This window comes from Balaenoptera physalus (genome assembly GCF_965194825.1).
Source record: "Balaenoptera physalus genome assembly, chromosome: 20".
Taxonomy (NCBI): Eukaryota; Metazoa; Chordata; class Mammalia; order Artiodactyla; family Balaenopteridae; genus Balaenoptera; species Balaenoptera physalus.
Window position 1 is genome coordinate 6,794,830 of NC_138901.1, and position 21,703 is coordinate 6,816,532.

A 21,703-nucleotide genomic window follows, 5' to 3' on the forward strand; every position below is an offset into this window, starting at 1 on the left:
CCCCGGTTGCCAAGCAGCTTAATCATCCGAACCTGTGCCTCTGGCACCCCCCAGTGGCCTTCGCAGGTGCGGCTGCTCCCAGAGGCGGAGGGATGAGGCGTGGAGAGCGAGGACGCAGGTGCCCTCAGGAGGACGCCGCTCAGTGGCCTCCGCTTCCTTCGGAAGACCCTGCAACTGAGCAGGAGGCCCACAGCTTCATCAGCAGGGCGGGTACTCCAGCCACATGGAGCTGCACGCAAAACTAACTTACTCCACCCTCGAAACTGGCTCCAAAGAGAAAGGAGCAAGGACACTCGCCCACTTTCCAAGCCACCTGTCTGTCCTTCAGGGCCGAACTCAATCATTTCCAGACCTCCCGGGGTCACACCCACCTGCTTCTGCTGGATGACAGAGGACCGAGCTACCCCTCCCCTGCCCCTACGACGGCGGACCAGATGCCGCAGGCTGGCCCTCCTGGCAGCTCAGCTCCACGCGGCCCCAATGAGCGAACAGGGCGAGCTGTGTGCAGTGCGCTTTACTCCCGGCCAGAGCCTCGGCGGCCCCTCTGGCCCTCCAGGGGCAAGGGAGGTCCTGCCCATTCACCAGGCGCCCCCTCGTCTCCAGCCGCACCTCCACCCTGCCTCTTCCCATGGATCCATGCCGTCCGCTCCAGACTCCAAGAGTCTGAGTCCGGGTCTGGCCAGGAGGAGGGGCTGGCCCCGGAGTGGCTCAGCCACAAGGCCAGCCAGAGGGAGGCCAAGGCAAGCCCAGCCCGGAGTCTGAAGGGCCCCAAGAGGAGAGTCCCAGGCTGGAGCAAGGCCAGAGCACTCTGCCCCACAGGCCCCCTCTGTTTGCCTGCTGCAGGGCTCTGGTCTCACACCCCCATCCACACAGGGTGGCTGGTCCGCAAGGCCGGCTGTCAGCGGGGCTCCGACGCCCCAGCTCTGTAGGGCTTCTCTTCCACGTGGCTGGTCTGCTCGAGAAGCCACTGCCGCTCCGGGTCACTCATCGTCAGTCTGAGCGTCACCTCCTGGAAGACACTGCTCACAGCCACCTACGTGATCCAGACAGAGCAGGGCCGGCTAAGTTACAGGCCCAAGTCCTAGCAGCACTTGGCCCGCCCAGACCCAGGCCTCACCCTCTCGCTGGCACCATCCTCACCTGCTCAAAGTGAAGCTTTCGGAACATCCGGATGCTCGGTTCATTTCCTTGCCCAATTTTAGCCTCAAACTTGGTCAGACCTAGCTTGGTCACTCCTCCCAGAAGAGATTAGAGAGGGGTAAGCTGCAGGACGAAGCTCTCCCCCACCTCCCCGGCACCCTCGACCCCTCCTGTCCCAGCCTGCGATGGAAAAGCCTGTCACCGGCTCCCACCCTCCGGCCTGAAGGCTCCCTCCCAACACGCCCTCGCCTTCTCCTGGGGCCTGGCCACTTCTCCCCAACCTGGCCTGCTCGGCCTTCCTTACCATAAGACATCATCATGAGGACGGCCTCGGTGCCCAAGCCCTGGCCCCTGCAGCTGGGCTCTAGGAGGAATGACAACAGTCACTGGCAGTGCGTGCCCAGCTCATGTCATCCTCACAACCCTAGGAAGTTCTCAAATATGGGTACCATTCTGCAGATGAGGAGACAGAGGCCCAGAGAAGTTAAATGACTCACCCGGGGTCGCACAGCTTAGAGGCACCCAGCAACCTGACCCCAAAACTGACCCCTTCGGCTCAGTGTGCTGCCCCACGAGGACAGTCCCACGGCCCCTTAGAAAGAGGCTGAGGACCCTGATGGACACATAAACTGGAGGGGCTCCTCCCACGGCATGGTGAGATGCTCCAGGGAAGATCGTTTATTTTTGGAGGGTCCCCAGTCCACCCCAAGGATGGGGCAGACTGCAGTTTGAAGACCCTAAAACCAAAGGTTAAGTTCACAGCTAAGCATGAGAAGGGAATAAAATGAACTACCAGGGGTGAGCCACAAGGCTAACAGGGTGCCAAGTGAGTCTGCCCAGCCAGGTGCTAGGCTCACCAAGGCCGGAGCTGCCCATGGAGCTCTCTGAGTGCCCTACACAGCCTCGGTGGCTTCAGGTTCAGCGGATCTGAGGACCAGAGGGATGGAGGGCAGGGCCAGGTGGAACAAACCTGCAATCATGACCTCAATCTCCCCCAAGGAGGGGTCCCCTAGATCCGTGAGGAAGAGGTTCACATCTCCCGCCATGCAGCTTTCTTCGCTGGTGCTTGGCTGGGCCCGCCACTTCTCTGCATCCAGCACGATGAAGGTACACTCTGAGGAAGGAGGCGACGGGATTATCACCTACACTCCCCAAAGGAGTGCAGGGAGGCCAGTCTTCCTACCCGAGCCAGAGAACTGCAAAGAACTACCACTGTCTCTGAGTCTGGCAGAAAAAGGGAGCCAGCACTTCCTTCAGCGGATTACAAAGCCTAAATCGGCCTCATGCAGGAAACAATGGCCTTTTTGCAAACAGCAACTGTATTCTCAGAGAGCACGAACCACACGGGGCTTGCAGCAAGGGGCACAAAGGGCAGGGCCTTGATTTACAGCCAGAGCCCCAAATGCTTTCCTTTCTCTAAATCCCTTCACGCCTGGTGCAGTGAGTGGAGAAGAGGACAGAAGCGTCAGCCACAGGGACTTGCTTCAGGGGGCATCACAGCCTGAGGGCTTCAGGCACCTCCCAAGCTTTTCACGAAGTGTTTTTTGCAAACTTTCTGTGGCCCCAGCGGGGCTACAGCTGGGAACAGGGAAGGGTGGGAACCCGGGAAGGCCTCTGGAATCAGCCCTCCCATGACCGGCACAGCCCGGGGCCTCCGCTTCTCACTGTCTGCATCTTCCCGCCAGCTGTGTTGCATCACATACTCCTGCTCCAGGGTCAGCGGCTCGGAGGCTGTCAAACGCCGCAGCTCCTCTGATTTCATCCACTCGTGGTACCTGCAGGGACGGAGGGTCGGCCTTTGGCAGGCAGGACAAATTCAGAAGCCTAAGTCTGACGCTTTATGAGATGAAGAAATGGATGGTTGAGAGGAGAACCCCCCAGGGCTAACAGAGGGCTAGAGAAGAACCCCAAGAAAGGGTTATAATGGCTCCTATGGCAGAAGGCCACAGGCCCAAGAACTAGAGGCAGGCTAGTCCTAAAGAGAACAGCAGGAGGCAGTTCTATCCATCCAGCCTCCTCTCCTATCTCAGGGGTCAGTGCGGGGGAGCAGTCTGAAGCTAAACATTCCTCAAATTCCCAAGGGGAAGTAATGGCAAGCCAAACTCAGCAAAGAAGGCTGGACAGATCTCCACAAAGGCCAGGCACCAGGAACCCCCAAAAGGAAAACTACAAGGAGAGAATACACGCCTACAGCACCAGCATCCCTGTCTACCAGGCATTCGTCACCTGGCCCACAACAGTCCCACCCTGCGACTCAGTCCTGGCCTTTCCAAGCAGTAGACCTCACAACAACCCACCTGCTCAGTTTTATGACAAGCTAACATTTAGTTTCCAAGAACTGAGCCTATTTACTGGCACCAGAGGAATGGCACTCATTTATAAATAGAAGACAATATCTTTTTTTTCTTGCACACATGTAGTTTACATAAAAGAATTCCTGGCTGAAAGGCCAAAAAGGAAGCTGAGGGGATGGAAGGGAGAAACAGGGGGATGGATGACTTCTTCCAGGGAGGTCATAGCCCTCTGTTTCAGTTTTCACTTTTTCCTGTATGCAATTACTTCTCACACCAATGTTTCTCCTTCTCAGAAAAAACAGCCTCTGAGATTTGGGTTAAGACAGGCTCACCCTCCTCGCTGCACCTTGGAGAGCTAGCTTGCACCCCATGTCAGGGGAATGGTTACCTAGGCACATGCTCTGGGGTGTAGGGTACCAGCACCACCTTCTTTCCCAGCAGCAAGATGTTCTGATTTAACCTCATGGTAGCAGCCTGCGGGTAGGAGGGCAAAGATTTCAGCACCTGCGTTTCCTCCCACTTAGGGTGGGAGCCCCGGCTCTCAGCTCCCTAAATGCCTCCCGGGGCTAAGTTGTCAGAAGAGCCTCTGTCCTTCTTTCTTTCCAAACACTTCAGAGAACACGGACTTTAAACCCTTTGCAAGAAAGGGAACCCGGTTGGTAAAAGATGATTAAACAATCCTGGGCTCGCATCTCAAGGGGCCAAATATGGGCTGCCTTTTCTGCCAGTCCCTTCAGCCCCATCACCCGGAACCTCGATGCCCCACACTCAAGCACCAAGACGCATCACCAGAACTCCCATCACTCGCCCCAGTTCTGAGACTCCGCCCCACGGTTACTTCTCAGCCCTGTCTTAAACCTATTTCCAATCCCTTTTCCCAGCGACCACCCCACTGGGCTCGGACCCTCCCTCTTCCTGCCCCCCAAGCCATCGGGGCCTCCCTGGCCACTCTTGGGTGAGGCAGGCTTAAGGCCTCAATCCCCTCCTCTTTGTGAGGAGTTACAGGCTACTCTTCTCGAACCCCCACAACCACTAGGGTCCCGGCACGGCCAAGTTCACACCCACTCTTCGCCGACGAACGCGTCCCCAGCAGGTGCGATCCACCCCTTCCAACCAGCCCCGCTTTCCCACCTGGCAGGCGGCCCCCCCCTCCCGCATGCGCGTGGGAGCGCACCCCGCCCACTTCCGCCACGCAGACGGCAGCCGCCGGGGCCCAATCCCGGTCCCGCCTCCGCGAGGCGCCCAATCAGCGCCGTGCGCCCCGCCCAAGGCGTGCACAAAGTAGGTGGGCTCCCGGCGCGGGCGCATGCGTGCTGCCGGCGCTGGTGCGGGACAGCTGGCGCCGGCAGCAACCCCGGGTCGGAGACGGCGGCCGCGGTAGCGGGAGCAAGCTTCGCTGTAGGTGTCGGAGCGGGAGGGTGGGATGGAATGGGGTGGTGCCAGACTCGGGGTTCCTCCAGGAGGGAGGAAGAAATGGGGGAGAGGCTCGGAGAGGGCCTCTTGGGAAGAGGGGGAGGCTGGAGGGTGGAGAGCCCTAAGGCAGGTTGGGAGACGTGGAGGCCCCGTTAAAAAGGAGAGGCTCTGGGGCAAGGAGTTGGGTTGGGGGGCGACCTAGGAAAGCCCCCAGCCTCTTGCTCTAGGTGGAGGAGGCAGACAGTTACTTGGCTTCCCTGTGTGGTAGTGAGCTCGCTGTTCCTGGCATTAAATGGGGGATAACCAGAGTGTGTAAAGGGGACCCTTGTGGTGGTGACTCTTACTGGCGTCTGAGGCCCCTTAAATCACTTGGAGTCTGAGCGGCAATGAATACATGCCCTGCACAGACAAGAAAAAGTTAGAAGAAACCACCCAGGTGTCGTCATACAGGGAGGTCCTTCCCTCCGGGCTCTCTTTTAACAGATAAGGCCATAAGTGTCTGTGAGTAAAGGACAGGGAGGGGGTGGCTCTGTAGACATCCCTCCGCCCGCGTCTAGGTCCATCAGAAAGCTGAAGTCTGTTCTTTTCCTAGGGAGCCGCAGCCGCCGCCGCCCCGGCACGGAAGGAACCTTGACAGCCGACGGACCCTTCCTCGCTTTTGGAAATGGCGGGTGAAATCACAGAGACCGGGGAGCTCTATTCTCCTTATGTGAGTTTTACTTTTGGAGCTGTTTTGCCCACATCAGTGCCCTTGGCTTCTGGAGAAGCGCACTGCTTCCTGTGGACTGTACTTGTGAGTCCAGCGGCTTTCATAGCCGCCGTCTGGGACCCCCATTCAGCAGCAGCCACGGTGAACGTATGATGAGAGTCAGGTTTGTTCACTCTTCACGTGTTGATCGGAGAGTGGTCAAGAAAGGAAAACGGACTTGCTCGCTCGTTATTTTTGTCTCAGGGCTGCTAGCACTTGCAAACTGAGGCCAGTTCAGATGCATGAAGGCTGTCGGCTGTTGACTCTGGGATCTGCTCCCCTCAGCAGTTTGAAACCACTTCGGTTCTCAGCTGAATTTTAAGTTGCACAACTTTTATAGTCTCGGATGGTGTAAGAGGCGGAGAAAGCATACAGAGACCTCCAGTTGCCGTTGGGTGGAGTCTGTAACTAGCGCAACTAGAATGGTTGATTTCTCACTGTCTTGGGTCTGCTTTACCCCCACCCCTCACATGTACACTCGGTTTATCTTCTTTGTGTAATATGAGATTGGTCATGTTTACATCACGGAATCCTCTTGCTTGGATGAGTAGCTGGAGGATTGGAATAATCAAATGATTGATTCATGTTGCTACCAAGTATCCCAGAGAAAGGCAGCACTGCCTTAAGTAGCAAGAGTCCTCTTTCTAGAAAGTACCTAACCTTCAACAGCTGCCCTGCTCTGCACTTGCCTGGGGATCCATGCTCTGTTTCTGCCAGCTTCATAGACTCTAGAGCTGGGGTGTGATGCATAAGGAAACACCTCTGAGAACAGCTGGCAAAAACCAAAAAACACTAGGGTCCTCCTGCTGGGTCTGTGCCATTTGTGTGTGGCTCCAAGGGAGCCTCCTTCACCTCAGTAATTTATCAGGGAAGTCTTTCTTTTTTTTTTTTTTAAATAAATTTATTTATTTTTGGCTGCGTTGGGTCTTCGTTGCTGTGCGCAGGCTTTCTCTAGTTGCGGCGAGCGGGGGCTACTCTTCGTTGCAGCGCACGGGCTCCAGGCGCGTGGGCTTCAGTAGTTGTGGTGCACGGGCTTAGTTGCTCCGCGCCATGTGGGATCCTCCCGGACCAGGGCTCGAACCCGTGTCCCCTGCATTGGCAGGCAGATTCTTAACCACTGCGCCACCAGGGAAGTCCGGGGAAGTCTTTCCTGAGCCTTGGAATGAATCAGGTCACGCCCCTCTCATCAGTGGAATTGCATAACAGCTCACAGCCTCCTCTTGGTATCAGCAGTGACATGTCCACACTGTCTGTGAAAGTCACCGCGGTTCCTGCGTCATCTTACAACATCTGTAAGCTTAGAGGCGAGGAAATGAGTTATTTCTGTAGCTGAGTGTTGGGAAGGAAAACCTTTGATGTGCCCACTTTTCTTGTGCCTCCAGCTGTTCAGTAATCATTTCACATGTCAGCATGTGCCCACAGGAAATGGGGCAGTGAGACCTAAAAGCCTCAGCGGGTTCTGCTTTTTTTAAATTTTTTCCTCTGTTTTCTATGTGTTCGGTTTTGTTTGAGGCATGTGTTCAAGGGCCGACTCTGGGCACTGGCCGTAAACAACTGCTCGTATTCTCTTGTCCCGCCGGTGAAGCGAGAGGCAGGGGGAAGGTGGATGGTGCTGAGGATGAGGTGGCGTTAACTGGGATTAGTGGTCTCGGTTTGAGCCGAGAACACACCTTCTGCCTGAGGTTTCCTTAACTCTGCCATCCTGCGAGAATGGTTCTCGGTCCCCTGTGAGACCAGGAGAAGGGTGTGAGGTGCACCACCCCCTGAGCCCAGAGAGGCTGCGGAATGGACTTTACCGCAGCTGCTGCTAGCACGATGTGGGCGGAACCTGCTCGGCCTGCCTTGGGAGATCGTGACCCTGAGCGGTGCATCAGCCCTTAACCCGGTCATTCCCAGCACCAAGCCTCTCCCTACCTCTGCGGTACCCTGTTGTGAGTTCTTGCCCCTCCTGGGTGTCAGGGGTGTTTGCCTTAGCCTGCATTCTTCTGCATAAACTGTGTGTAATGGGCAGACGAGCCTCGCAGGGGACTCGGATGACAAACCCTCTCAAGGGTAGTGCTGGACGGAGGAGCATGGTTTAGGCCCATGCGTCCCCCCCATAAGTGATCTCAGAACAGGCGTGTCTGTTTCCCCATTTATGGGGACCACGAGGGGCTCAGCACTGAAGGGATCGTGTGATCAAAATAGAGGAAGAAGGGGGTCACTGCCTACATAAGGATAACTTCTGAGGCTGCCTTCCGCCGGCCGGTCTCGTGGAAGATCGACGCGGGTGCTTTCGAAGGAAAGAGGGCTTGTCTCCCGGCCTGAAACCCTAGTTGTTGCTTCCGCATCTCTGCCACCTTCTGTTTCCTTTGACAACTGTCGTTGGGGAAGCTGTTGAAAGATGCCCGTGACCCCTGCCTCATGCACACCTGTGGGTGAGGCCACGGGAACGCTGCACTGGACCCCCTCGAGCACAAGGGAGCGGGTCAGCCGCCCCAAGGGACAGGCACTGTGCCTTCTCCGCTTCAGCCACGGAGGAAGAGTCCAGAACAGGAGGAAGCTCGGTTTGCATAGCCTTCTTTATTGAGACCACAGCAGGGCTCTATTTCACCGCTTTTGGTCATGCCTCCCTGGAGGCTGTCCCCACAGAGCTGTCACCTAACAAGCAGAAGAGCAACTCACTCCCCCGTTTCCTCCTGCTTCACAGCTGCCTTCCACCCGGCCTGTGGCTCAGCTCAGGTTTGCTTCCTGCGTCCTGCTCTGCTCCTTGGGAGTGGTCCCTACTGATCCCCGTTACTGAAAGCAAGGAGGGTTTAACTCTGGCCAGGAAGGTGGAGAAGGCATACGTTTCCCTATGGGATTCCCCGCAGCACCACCAGGCCCGGAGTGCTTGCCTCAGAACTAAAAAATAGCAACAACCCAAGACAAATGTGATCACTCATTTCTGCTCCTAACTGCCAATAGTTGGTCCCTAATTCCTTGTCAAGTTCGTAAAGGGTCTTTTTCACTGAGGTTTTTTTGTTTGTTTTTTGTTTTTTTTTAATTTATTTTATTTATTTATGGCTGTGTTGGGTCTTCGTTTCTATGCGAGGGCTTTCTCTAGTTGTGGCAAGCGGGGGCCACTCTTCATCGCGGTGCGCGGGCCTCTCACTATCGCGGCCTCTCTTGTTGAGGAGCACAGGCTCCAGACGCACAGGCTCAGTAGTTGTGGCTCACAGGCCTAGTTGCTCCACGGCATGTGGGATCTTCCCAGACCAGGGCTCGAACCCATGTCCCCTGCATTGGCAGGCAGATTCTCAACCACTGCACCACCAGGGAAGCCCTCACTGAGGTTTATTTGAAGTTTCCATTGGGAGTGTGTTTATTTCACTGCATCTTTATCAGCAGTGGTTCTCAGCTGGTGGCAGTCTTGCCTCCCAGGGGACATTTGGCAATGTCTGGAGACGTTGTGACCATCACAACACAAAGGGAAGGTGGGGGGTACTGGAATCTAGTGGATACAGGCCAGGGATGCTGGTAAACATCCTACAGTCCACAGAAGAGGCCCACAGCAAAGAGTGATCTGGCCCCAAATGTCAGCAGCACTCAGGCTGAGAAACCCTGCTTGACAATAGACCCTTGACTTTTCCATCCCAAGACCTTCAGGCATCCCTGAATTCACAAATGCTTCTTGTACTACTTAATTTCCCCATAAAACTTTTTTTTTTGGCCGCGCCCCACGGCTTGCAGGAACATAGTTCCCCGACCGGGGATCGAACCCATGCCCCCTGCAGTGAAAGCACAGAGTCCTAACCATTGGACCGCCAGGGAAGTCCCATCCCCATAAAACTTCTGGCTGAGAACCATCACTTTCTTAGGCCTCTTTGCTTTCTCTTAACTTCTGTCACGAGCCCATCACCAGGGCTGTTTTCCATAAAGAAATAAGGTTCTGCCTTTCAGAGTGTTACAGCTTATAAAAGCGATATGCAGAGGACAGAGCTGCCAGGAGATCAGACGTTAGGTCATCGACCAGGGCCTGGTCTCTTAGCGTCCTGCTTACAACCCTGCCTGTGACGTCGAACTCCCTGTCCCGTGCACCAGGGCCCGGGAGTCCGCCTGCAGCCACGCTGGCCTCAGAGTTCCTGGGACATCCCTCCCCCTCTCCCACCTTGGGCCTTCCTACCTGCCAGTGTCTTCCCTGGCCCTTTGCCTGGGTGGCTCCTGCTCGGCCTTCAGGTCCCGGCTTGAATGTCACCACGAGGCCGTCCTCTACTTGAAGTGCTGACCCACTGTTCTTTGTCACCGAGCCCCTTCTTTCCTTCAGAACGCTTCTCCGAGGCGGTAATCATCGTTTGTTTTCTTGTCTGTGTCCTCCTGTCCGTCTTGCTCGCTGTCATTCCCTGGGCTCTGAGCACAGGGCCAGGACCGTGGAAGGCTCTCGGTAGCTGTTGAGTAAGTGAGCAAACGAGCCCACACCTGAATGTACTCGCCTCAGAGTGCCGGTGATTGAAGTTAAACCCAACAAAAGTCAAAGTTAGTTTGTAGACGTTCCCACTTGTGAAAGGTCAATTCAGAAGGCCAGCTGTCACCCTCACATTTATTCTCATAACATCACCCTGGGCCAAGACTCCTGGCAGGGGAACCACATCATGGTTTTGTGATCCAATCAGGAGCTAGAGGAAGACAATTCCAACTTGTCTTAATCCTTCTGGGATCTGCCTGGGGGATCAGAGTGAGACCGTGATGTTTAAAAGGGGACGAAGGTTCAGGCAGAGAGGGTTCACGGCAGAGAGGACCTGAGCCAGAGCCGTTGAGGACCCCCATCTTGAGGCCGTGTGCCAGGCACCCCGAGAAATGCAGAGAGAAGTGAGATGCAGGTTGCGACCATAACGACCCTCAGATTTAATAGTGGGGAAAAGATAAACACATCAACATCAAAAACCCAAACTAGGGCGTAAGAAGTGTTCTTTGCTTTGAAAGAGGGAACAAGATGGGTTTGGGAGACTGGGAAGGGCTTTATGGTGGGACAGGCGTTTGAATGGGCCCCTCATGGTGGGTGGGAGTTGAGGGGCTGGGTGGGAGGCACAAGGGCTTGGTGCCCTGTGTCAGGTGTACATGGGCTCTGGGCAGAGCTGTTTCCTCTCTACAGGACGCCCTCCCGTTTGTCCAGCACTCACATGGCTGGTCAGCACCTGCCCGGAATCCTGTCCCTCCCTGTCAAGGGCCCCAGAATGGTAGCCGATGCTCCCTATCTCTGTTTCGTCTTGTTTTTTAGATCTGACTGAGGCTGGTCTGAGAATGGGCCCTAATTTGTGTGTTTCTGATTAAGAATGCAGCACATGGTTGTCTTGGAAAAAAAATTTAAATACAGAAAAATGCGTATTTCTCAGAAAGGGGAGGTGAAAACGAGCGATGGATAGGTGTTTCTGGTGTTTGTCTTCTAAAGACCGGAAACAAGTGGTAAAGCAGACTGTAAGTTGGCCAGTTTAGTGCAGTACAGGGAGACCAGTTAGGAAGCTGCTGTCATAGGCCAGGCCAGAAATGGTTCACTTGAGCTGGAAATGGAATAGGAGCCAGAGGCACCCACAAAAGACTCTTCAGAAATAAAATCACTGGCACTGGGGTATGGAGGGGAAGCGGGGAGCTGAGGCCACGCTGGGGTGTCCAGGTGGAGGTGACCAGCAGGCAGTTGGATTTGAGGTCTGCAGAAAGGCTTGTACTAAGAGAAATACAGTCCACCATTGATGGTTAAAGCCTTGGGGTTGAATGATGTTGCTGAGGAAAAGAAACGTAGAGAGAAAAAGAGACCGCCAATGTCAGAAGTGCAAGAAAGATTAAGTCTAAGAAAGCCATTGGATTTGGCAAATAGGAGGTCATTGGTGATTTTTAAGAATGCAGTTTCAAAAGAGCTCTGGAGGTGGAAACCACAAACTACAGGAAGCTGGAAATGAAGGCAGAGGATATAGGTTGCTCCTTCAAGGAGTCGGGTTGAGGGAAAGTGAGAGGGCAACGTTTTAAAGGTGTCGAGAGCGTTCGCAGTCAGAGGGGAAGAGAGCTAGGAGGAGGAGAGGATTCCAGAAAGAGCCGAGCCCAGCTCAGGTGCAGGGCTGAGCCTGTCAGGGAAGAGGAAGCACCCGTGCTCCCCCAGACATGGGGAGGGGGGCAGAGGGGAGGCCGACACCGGCTTTTGAGCTCGGAAGGAGCGCGGCTTGGGGAGCGCGTGTCAGATGGTCTCCGTCCCCTCCGTAGCGTTGGAGGTGCAGCCTTCCTCTGGGAGAGATGGGAGCCGTGGGTCTGGGACTTGGAGATTGAGGTTTGGAGCCTTTACGTGCGTGGGAAATACTCGCAAGTCCACAGGGAGGAGTAAAGAAAATCTGTTGCTGCCGGACCGCAGGTGAAGAGACCATCTGTTAGGGGACTCATGGTTAGAATTTTTTAATAATTCCAGGAGCCTTTAGCAGCTTCCTATTAGGGAGTCGAGGAAGCGGGTGCCGGGTCGTCTCTGAGGCTGGGGGCCAGAGAGGTTAGAACGGGGAAGGTGTGGGGAGCTCGGGGCAGTGCGAGCTTTGAGCAACCAGCCGATTGTCAGTGAGGCCACCGTGGAGGTGGTGGCCTGGGTAGGGAGGGTTTGGGGGGACTGGGCATCATGATGAGGACAGAGGCGGGTCAGTGGGAGTGCACAGGGCTGTAGGTGGCAGGGGCTTCCGGTCAGAGAAAGGGATTTCATGATCGAGAGCCCGAGAAGGGAATATTGTAATTAGCTGAGCTAGAGTCAAGTTGGTGTGAGTTAAGTTTAAAACCTGAAGTCAGTGACCCAGCAATTCCACTGGGAGGTTGGTTGCCAGTGGAGAGGGGGAGGGGCTGCCGGTGAGTAGGGGGTTTCTTTTTTTTTTTTTTTAATAAATTTATTTTATTTATTTTTGGCTGTGTTGGGTCTTCCTTCGTTTCTGTGCGAGGGCTTTCTCCCGTTACGGCAAGCGGGGGCCACTCTTCATCGCGGTGCGCGGGCCTCTCACTATCACGGCCTCTCTTGTTGCGGAGCACAGGCTCCAGACGCGCAGGCTCAGTAGTTGTGGCTCATGGGCCTAGTTGTTCCGCGGCATGTGGGATCTTCCCAGACCAGGGCTCGAACCCGTGTCCCCTGCATTGGCAGGCAGATTCTCAACCACTGCGCCACCGGGGAAGCCCAGTAGGGGGTTTCTTTGTGGGGGTAATGAAATGGAATTAGATGGTGATGCTGGTTGCAGAACTTGTGAATATACTGAAAGGCTGTGTACTTTAAAAGGGTGAATTTTATGGCACGTGAATTATCTTTTTTTTTTTTAAATCCCTGAAGTTAGTACGGGGAAGAGGGCAGGAAAAGGGAAGCAGCATGAACGTCGACGTCCCAAAGGGCATTGGCAAGAATGGGCGGAGAGGAGGATTGGGTCACGTGCTCAGTGGCCTTGGAAAAGTGGGAGTTTTTTGGGGGGTCAGCACTATGGGTTGATCCGTGTGCCGGGTACCCCAGACGTGATGGCCCGTCCTCAGGAAACCTGCAGTCTGGTTGAGCACAGAGCTATCATCTGAGACACAGCTCTGAATAATATGCACGGAGGAGGTGATGGGGCTGATGACAGCCAAAGTGGAGAGTCAAACCCATCACCAGAGACATTTTGAAGAGACTGGTGGAACGCGGGGCTTCAGTCTTCCAGGTGTTCACGTTCGGCCCCCAGCAGCCGGCGGCAGATCCCGCCTCCCTGGAACCTGGGTGGAGCCCTCCCTGCTTACCTGCTCGCCTGGCGAAGGCCTGGCCTCCTGGCCTCCACGGTTTTGCCGTTGCCCAGGGTCACCCTTGGGAGCCGTTCGGGGGTGAGGCTCGTTAATTTCTGGGCTCGAATGTCACCTCTCTTGCTTCTAGGTCGGACTGGTGTATATGTTTAACCTCATCGTGGGCACTGGCGCGCTCACCATGCCCAAGGCCTTTGCCACGGCCGGGTGGCTCGTCAGCCTGGTCCTGCTGGTGTTCCTGGGCTTCATGAGGTAAGAGACCACCCCGGGGGGCTGGGGCCAGAGCTGGGGGAGTCTGCCCAGGAAGCCCGAGCTCTCTCCATCAGTGTGGGGGAAGACGTCTGTGGTGAGCGAGTCCTCACAGGTGCCCAGAGCCAGGAAAGGAGGCCCAGAGGTCGCAGGGGCTCACTCTGATGGAGCGGTTGTCCACCCCCAATCACTGAGAAGTGAAGACCTCCAGCTAGGCTGTGGGGTGTCTCACCGTGGTGCTCGTGTTTTTCTTACCCAGCTGCTTTGCCTCCGCTGTTGTACCTTTCTTAATGTTACCATCGACGTTTGTTCCCTGAGAAAGTCCCACCTAACCACAGAAGAGAATCTCGCGAATGTTTCAGGAGATAACGGGAAATCAGTTTGGAATTTAGAATTTGTCTATGATAGTTCCACAGAGTCAGCGATAAACACGCAGGTGCGCGCAGTTAGGTGTTAATCTCGCCTGGCTTTGTCCTCGGCAGCAAATAGGAGGCCAGTGCCTGCCTCAGCCTTCAGGGGCGCCCGCACCTTGCGCAGGTGTGTGGGATTCACCTGGGATCCACCAGCTGGTGCGTCTACGGACGATTCCTCGGGGATCTCACAGGCAGGTGCCCCAGGCTAGGAAGGGATTTAGGGCTCAGCGTTTCCAGCCCCCTCAAGCTGGTAGGAATCCGAAAGCTGCAAAAAAGAGGGGGAGGGAGCACCTGGCACCACCCCCAAGGGGTGCCATCCTTGAGAGAAGCGGCAGCGGGCCCTGTTCTTCGGTGCTTGGGGCTCTGCTCCCCTGAACAGAGCAGAGATCCCTGCCCTCGCAGACTTACCTCCCTTCTCCAGGGAGACGGACAATTAGTAGTGAAGATAACAGGTGCAGAGTACGTTAGGTGATGAGTGACAAGGGGAAAACGTGTAGCGAGGTGAGGGGTTCAGGAGACTGGGGTGGCCACGGTTTGAAGTAGGTGGTCCATGGCCATGGAGGGCAGCAGATTGGAAGGACGAAGGAGGGGGCACTAGTGGAGGAATGAAACAGTTTAGTAGCTGAAGTGAGTTGAGACCTAAAGGAGGCTGCACAGGATGGGAAAACACCCATGCTTTTCAGTTTCTTCCCATGTTTTCTTCTGGGAGGTTTTGTGGCCAGCCTTGAGGGACTGTTGGCTCATTACGTACTGCGAGCCCTGGCAACCGAGAGCCCCAGAAGTCCTTGTCCTTCTGTGACCCTGCAGTCCCCTTCAAAGGACCTTCAGCGCAGGCAGCCACCTGAACGGGAAGTGATTATTGGGGGCCCCCAGCTAGGGGCCGCCATGCCCCAAACCCCTTTCAACCCATCTGTGTTCAGACCTGATCAGTGAGCTGGCTTTGTGCAACCTGGAGAAGCCTCTTTACGCCTTAAGATTGATTTTAGTTTTACTTCCCAAAAGAAGGGGAAATCTAAAGCCCTTAAAACGGTCACTTAGGCAAGGTAATGAGAAACCTTTCTAGGAGGTGCTGCGGCGGCTGGAGTGGGAGTTTCAGAGACGGCTGCCCCACCTGTACCGAGATGGAGTGGGTGTGGGTTAACCTCTGTGTCGTCACCCCCGCCAGCCACCTGACTGCTGGGCCAAGCAGCCAGCCTGCAGCAGGTGACAGCACCCGAGGCAGGGGCTTGGGGTCGAGTCTGGCGGCAGAGCCTGCCGGGTGGCTTCAAGAAACAGGGAGATGCATGTTCCGTCCCGGGTCGTTTCAGCAAGGATGGAGTCGTTCCTCAGGTTTTATCAGCAGGAAAGCGGCCCTCCCCTGTACTACCGGCTGCTAACGAGAGCCCTCCCGCTGTCATCCGTGTCTCTCCCGTTTCCTTAAGTAAAGACGATGTTTCACTCTAGCCTGACTTCTCAGCAAACGTCTGGTGCCACCTCCCAATTTCCCTTTTGATTCGGACCAGATTATTAGGAAATTAAAATGTGAACATATTTTAATTTATTAATATGTTTAAATTTATTAAATACATTAATTTATTGGTATATTTTAACTTATTAATACGTTGTTTATTGGGACTTCCCTGGTGGCACGGTGGTTAAGACTCCACACTCACAATGCAGGGGACCCGGGTTTGATCCCTGGTCAGGGGACTAGATCCCACATGCATGCCGCAACTAAGAGTTCGCCTGCCACAACTAAGGAGCCCACGAGCTGCAACTAAGGAGCCCACCTGCTGCAACGAAGACCCAACGCAACCAAATAAATTAAGTAACATTTTAAAAAATACATTATGCATTAATATATTGTAGTTTATTTTAATAACTAATATTGAAGTAACAGGTATTTTAATACTAACCAAATTATTAGGAAAGTAAAGGTACCCCCCCCCCAAGAAAAGAAGGAGGGGATGATTCCAGAGCCAAGTGTTCTTTTCAATTTTTTTTTTTTAATTAATTAATTTTATTTTTGGCTGCATTGGGTCTTCGTTGCTGCGCGCAGGCTTTCTCTAGTTGCGGTGAGCGGGGGCTACTCTTCGTTGCAGTGTGCGGGCTTCTCATTGCGGTGGCTTCTCTCTTTGTGGAGCACGGGCTCTAGGCGCGTGGGCTCAGTAGTTGTGGCTCGCGGGCTCTAGAGCACAGGCTCAGTAGTTGTGGTGCACGGGCTTAGTTGCTCCACGGCATGTGGGATCTTCCCGGACCAGGGCTCGAACCCATGTCCCCAGGCAGGCGGATTCTTAACCACTGCGCCACCAGGGAAGTCCCCCTTTTCAATTATATCCACACCTGTGCTCCGTCCATTAGTGTGTGTAACTGGGGGTTGACCGCTTGGCTAGCGAGGAGAGGTGAGAGCTGCCAGCTGCCCTTCCCAGAAGCTCTGGGAGGGCCCCCTTGTGGACCAGCCTCCTCTTCCCAGCTTAGAGCATTACCTGGTGTCCGTCCTCCCATCTCTCCCACCTCTGCCCCCCGACAGGCCCCTTCTGGGGAGCAGTACCACCTTGCCCCCAGGCAAGGGAGCACCTCTCCCCCAGTCTCACTCTCCTTCCCATCAGCTTATTTTACACCCTTCTCTCCAGTGCACTGGAAATACATTCTAAATATAGACAGACGTCAGGGAGACCACGAGAGGCACCACGTATTCACACATGCTTTTTTATCAGGTCAGACCCATCTCAGAAGTTGTCATCCTTTCCTCAGGAGACAGAATGCTTTGGGCTTATTGGTCGGGTCAGGTCTTAAATGGCTTTTCCTTTTATTTTGTACCTTCTCCAAACTCCTCCCTGCCTTTCACAGTTAACAGGTGGCCTTTCCTTGCAGTTTTGTGACGACTACCTTTGTGGTGGAGGCCATGGCGGCAGCCAACGCTCAGCTCCGCTGGAAGAGGATGGAGACCCATCAGGTGTGTGTGCTGCTCTCGGCTCCGGGCAGTGCCCCCAGGCGGTCGTGTGCGCAGAGGTGGCCCTCAGCGGCCAGTCCCCTCCCTCCCGACGCCTGGAGGGCTCCTGACCGCTGCGCTGCTCCAGGACCCCAGCCTGGAGCTGAAGCTCACAGCCGTGTCAGCTTACAGAACAGACGCAGTCTCTGCTCTTTTAACATCCCCTGATTGGTCCCGCCTACCCCCGGCCTTGAGCTGGCTCAGTCATTCTGAACCTTTGTGCCGCAGCTTCTCCCTCCCCGTGTATCTGACCCTCTAATGTGACAGCAGGGAAGTGTTGAAAGCTTCCTAATCACATACCTTCTAGAAAGAAATTACAAAGGAAACAGGCTCTCCATTGGCTGTCCCAGGGGCTTGCTGTAGAGTTGTGTACCCCCTCTTTTTCCTTGTTTGTTCTCATCCTCCCCATCCCACCCCCTCCTAGGAGGAGGAGGACGACGACGACTCCTCCACGGCCTCTGACAGTGACGTCCTCATGCAGGACAGCTACGAGCGGGCGGAGAAACGGCCCATCCTGTCTGTGCGTAAGTCTTGGGGTTCTGGGCTGGCCCGTGCTTCCCTCTGGTCTGCGGGGTTTCCCTTACTCGTGGAGAGGGCCCGGGGGTCTGCCTGCAGAGACCCTGTGGCATTTACCACCTGAGGGTTGATCCGAGGAAGGCACCATGGAACAGTAGAGCAGAGCACCGGCCCGGCTGGCTCCGCGGCTAACTGGCGTCTGCAGCTCGGGGAGGTCCCTTCCCCTCGGCCCCTGGAAGCTCAGGGAAACGTCAGGTCTCTGACTTCTGTCCTTCCTCCTATCCCAACGCGCACACACACACACACTCTTACACTCTCATACACATGCATATAGTCACACCACACTCACGCACACACGCACGTGCGCGCACACACACGCGCACACATGCCCTCATGCACACGCACACACACTTACACTCACACACATGCATATATTCACACCACACTCGCACACACACACACACGTGCACACAGTCTCATGCACTCTCACAGACACACTCACTAACACACATACACTCACACTCACACACACTCAACCACACACCCACACGCTCACACATGCGCACACACGCCCTCATGCAATGCACACACACTTACACTCTCATACACATGCATATATTCACACCACACTCGCACACGCACACACACGTGCACACACAGTCTCACACACACTCTCAGACACTAACACACATACACTCACACTCACACACACTCACCCACACGCACACACACCCACACGCACACATGCACACACGCACACACTCCAGTGGCGCCAGGGCGAAGCATCCCAGCCTTCCCTCTCACCCCACAGTGAGCATCCCTGGGGCCCCTTTCTATAGACGATTTATTTATTTACTTATTTATGTATTTATTTACGTATTTAATTTAGTCTATTTATTTATGGCCGTGCCGCATGGCTTGCAGGATCTTAGTTCCCCAACCAGGGATCAAACCCACACCCCCTGCAGTGGAAGTGTGGAGTCCTAACCACTGGACCGCCAGGGAAGTCCCTCTAGATATTTTAAAATGTTTCAAGCAAGAAACATTAGGAAAACTTTTCTCAAGAGTTTGAACCCCTTGGGATGTCATTATTCTGGAGAATTCAGTGAACTCAGCACCCCTTTAAGAGCTTTTCCTCATGAGAAAAAAAAAAAAAAAAAAAACGCTTCCTCTTTCTTCTTGGCTCCACAGAGAGGCACGGATCTCCGAACCTTTTTGAGATCACAGACCGGGTGGAGATGGGGCAGATGGCCTCCATGTTCTTCAATAAAGGTGAGAGTGCGTTCTCCAGGTGGGGCAAGGGCAGGGGGAGAGGTGGTGCCTTCTTGGGGGCCGGGGCCGCCGGAGCGGGGGTTCCGCCTCAACTAGGGGTGGGACAGGTGAGGGGGAGGAGCAGATCCTCAGCCTGCGAAACCGCCTCGCTGAGAGGCCTGAACCACTTCAAGGTGTTTTCTTGGATTCCTCCCCGTTCATCAGCGCATCAGGAATAAAGAAGCAGCTACTTAGCGACTACAGCTCATACAGGCTGAGAGTCCCAAGCAGCTTTCCAAGGAAGGAAGCCAGTGGAGGCGGCTGGTGGTTCTGTGCCTCTTGCTTGATTGCTTCTGACTTGTCTTCTCTTTTCTTCTGGACTGTTCTGTTTAGGACAGGACAGAGCAACCACCTTGTGACAGTAGGAGGGGTGTGTGTGTGTCTGTGTGTGTCTGCGTGTCTGCGTGTCTTCCTGGTGGCCAGCAGAGGGCGCTACGAGCCTACGCTCAGGACTGCTGTCTGGCCTCTGCGCATCTAGTCCCGACAGTAGGGTAGTGTGTGTGTGTGTGTGTGTGTGTGTGTGTGTGTGTGTGTGTGTGTGTGTGTGTGTGTGTGTGTGTGTGTGTGTGTGTGTGTGTGTGTGTGTGTGTGTGTGTGTGTGTGTGTGTGTGTGTGTGTGTGTGTCGCTCTTCCTGGTGGCCAGCAGAGGGCGCTAGGAGCCCACGCTTAGGACTGGACTCTGTGCATCTAATCGTGACCTCTCCGCGTGCTCCACCTGCGGCTTGGTGGGATCGGAAGGACAGCACCCAGCTCGGGTGCTGCCTTGTTGGTTCCGGCAACAACAGCTTAGACCTCCGTTCCAAATCTTGTTCTTTTGGAAGATGAGCTGTTTAGGGTTTAGTTTTTTAAAATGTTCGATCCTTCACAGGAAGTCAGACACATCTCAAAAACTCCTTGACCTTGCTGTTACCTTGGGAGATTTTATGCCCCTTCGTCAAAGCCCCTGTTTGCAGAGGGGAGCGTCTCCCTTGGATCTTTCCTGTCTTGAATGTGGCTGCACTAAGTTAGAGCCGAGGGGAATTGTGGAAACTAGAATCTAGAATCTTCTCAATGGCTTCTTAGGACATCCGGCGGTCCATTTATCACCATGGTGTGATGTGACGGAAGATCCTGATTGAGGTTGCCTCGGGGTCTGCCTCCCTCCGTCCTCCCCACCAGACCAGCCTCACTGAGGGTTCTCAGAATTTATCAAAACCAGATTGGGGGCTTCCCTGGTGGCGCAGTGGTTAAGAATCCGCCTGCCATTGCAGGGGACACGGGTTTGAGCTCTGGTCCGGGAAGATCCCACATGCCACGGAGCAACTAAGCCCGTGAGCCACAACTACTGAGCCTGTGCTCTAGAGCCCGCGAGCCACAACTACTGAGCCCACGTGCCACAACTACTGAAGCCCGTGTGCCTAGAGCCCGTGCTCCGCAACAAGAGAAGCCACCACAATGAGAGGCCCATGCACCACAATGAAGAGTAGCCCCCGCTCGCTGCAACTAGAGAAAACCCGTGCGCAGCAACAAAAACCCAACACAGCCAAAAATAAATAAATAAAAATAAATATATTTATTAAAAAAAACCAGATTGGTTGTGTCTGGCCCACTTCTGTGCTTTTCCTTTGTTCCATTTCTCTCTCTCCCCGTCTCATTAGACTCAGATCAGAGAGGCAAACATTTCCTTCTGGCTGCTGCACCGCCTTCTCCCAAATGCAAGCTTCTAAAATAAAATGCACGTTGGAGGGGGGACATATACCTCTTAAACGTCCTTCCTAATTTTCATGTTTTCACAGTCCGCCCTGATTTCTTTAAGAATTCTAGGAACTTGTGGTTTTGTTTTGTTTTTTAATTTATTTATTTTATTTATTTTTGGCTGCGTTGGGTCTTTGTTGCTGCGTGCGGGCTTCCTCTAGTTGCGGCGAGCGGGGGCTACTCTTAGTTGTGGTGCGCGGGCTTCTCATTGCGGTGGCGTCTCTTGTTGCGGAGCATGGGCTCTAGGCACATGGGCTTCAGTAGTTGTGGCTCACGGGCTCTGGAGCGCAGGCTCAGTAGTCATGGCGCACGGGCTTAGTTGCTCCGCGGCATGTGGGATCTTCCCGGACCAGGGCTCAAACCCGCGTCCCCTGCATTGGCAGGCGGATTCTTAACCCCTGCACCACCAGGGAAGCCCTGGTTTTGTTTTGTCTTTGTGTGTGTGTGTGTGTGTGTGTGTGCCCCACAGACTAGACTCCTAGTTAACCCAAATCTGATAGAAAATAAACACGTTCGTACAAGAGCAGCTCAGACTTAAAGGATGCTCTCTTCCCACCTGCTCCTGGGTTTCTCAAGCTCGCCACTATAGCTGTGTGGCTGGGTCCTTCTTCACGGCAGGGCCTGCCCTGTGTGTTGTAGGATGTTGAGTAACATCCCTGGCTTCTACCCACTAGTTGTCGGTAGCACTGCCCAGTCGTGACAATCACAGATGTCCTCAGACTTTGCCAAATGTCCCCAGTAGGGGGTGGGAGGCAAAATCACCCCCAGTTGAAACTACTGCTCGGCTCGATCCTAATTCATAGACCGTCACCTTCGCCTTTGGGAGGGCTGCCACACTCCACACAAGGCTCCCTTGGGGTCCAGACTCAGTCCTTGTAATGAGAAATGCCAGTCCTGGTCATTGCTGCCCTCAAGGAAGTTCATTGATCCTCCCACTTTGTGTCTCGTAATGAAATTTATTGATCAGGGGGGCCAGTGGCAGTTTTATAAACAGCGGACATGAGTCCACAGCAGGTGGAGAAAAGGCTGGGAGCGGGGAGAGGCGGTGCCTCCCTGCAGGAGCGTGGGCTCAGAGCGGAAAGATGGGCGGGGGCTGGGCTCGGAGCCTGGGGGTGAGTGGCAGCTACCCCAGGGGCCACTGAGCTTGGACATCCAGGGTTCTTTCAAGAACCATATCTTCTGA

The 21,703-nt window shown here is 54.6% G+C and overlaps 2 protein-coding genes across 9 annotated transcripts in view; one reads left to right on the top strand and one right to left on the bottom strand.

Annotated features, from left to right (window-relative positions):
- Positions 1-496: 496 nt before the first annotated feature.
- On the bottom strand, positions 497-4,742 carry NAT9 (N-acetyltransferase 9; the record flags this gene model as incomplete). 3 transcript variants are annotated; one of them, XM_082440543.1, is made up of 7 exons in its annotated part: positions 497-1,033; positions 1,141-1,235; positions 1,445-1,504; positions 2,111-2,254; positions 2,806-2,915; positions 3,823-3,908; positions 4,500-4,742. In XM_082440543.1, 7 exons carry the CDS (start codon positions 4,740-4,742, stop codon positions 899-901), a joined length of 873 nt encoding a protein of 290 aa, XP_082296669.1. In that variant the 3' UTR covers positions 497-898. The 3 variants fall into 3 exon arrangements, with proteins under 3 accessions (XP_082296669.1, XP_082296668.1, XP_082296670.1); XM_082440542.1 differs by having other exon boundaries at positions 2,806-2,936; XM_082440544.1 differs by lacking the exon at positions 3,823-3,908 and having other exon boundaries at positions 4,500-4,730.
- The window catches only part of LOC309649915 (transmembrane protein 104-like), a 38,383-nt gene continuing 21,402 nt past the window's right edge, over positions 4,723-21,703 (top strand). For 4 of the 6 annotated variants that reach the window (XM_082440549.1, XM_082440550.1, XM_082440545.1 and 1 more), the window contains exons 1-6: positions 4,723-4,832; positions 5,440-5,556; positions 13,457-13,578; positions 16,842-16,923; positions 17,384-17,483; positions 18,667-18,747. In XM_082440549.1, the coding sequence (XP_082296675.1) occupies positions 5,512-5,556; positions 13,457-13,578; positions 16,842-16,923; positions 17,384-17,483; positions 18,667-18,747 (430 nt within the window). In that variant the 5' untranslated portion in view covers positions 4,723-4,832; positions 5,440-5,511. Of the gene's footprint in view, positions 4,837-5,439; positions 5,557-13,456; positions 13,579-16,841; positions 16,924-17,383; positions 17,484-18,666; positions 18,748-21,703 lie in introns of all 6 variants that reach the window. The other 2 variants (XM_082440547.1, XM_082440546.1) reach the window with 2 other exon arrangements.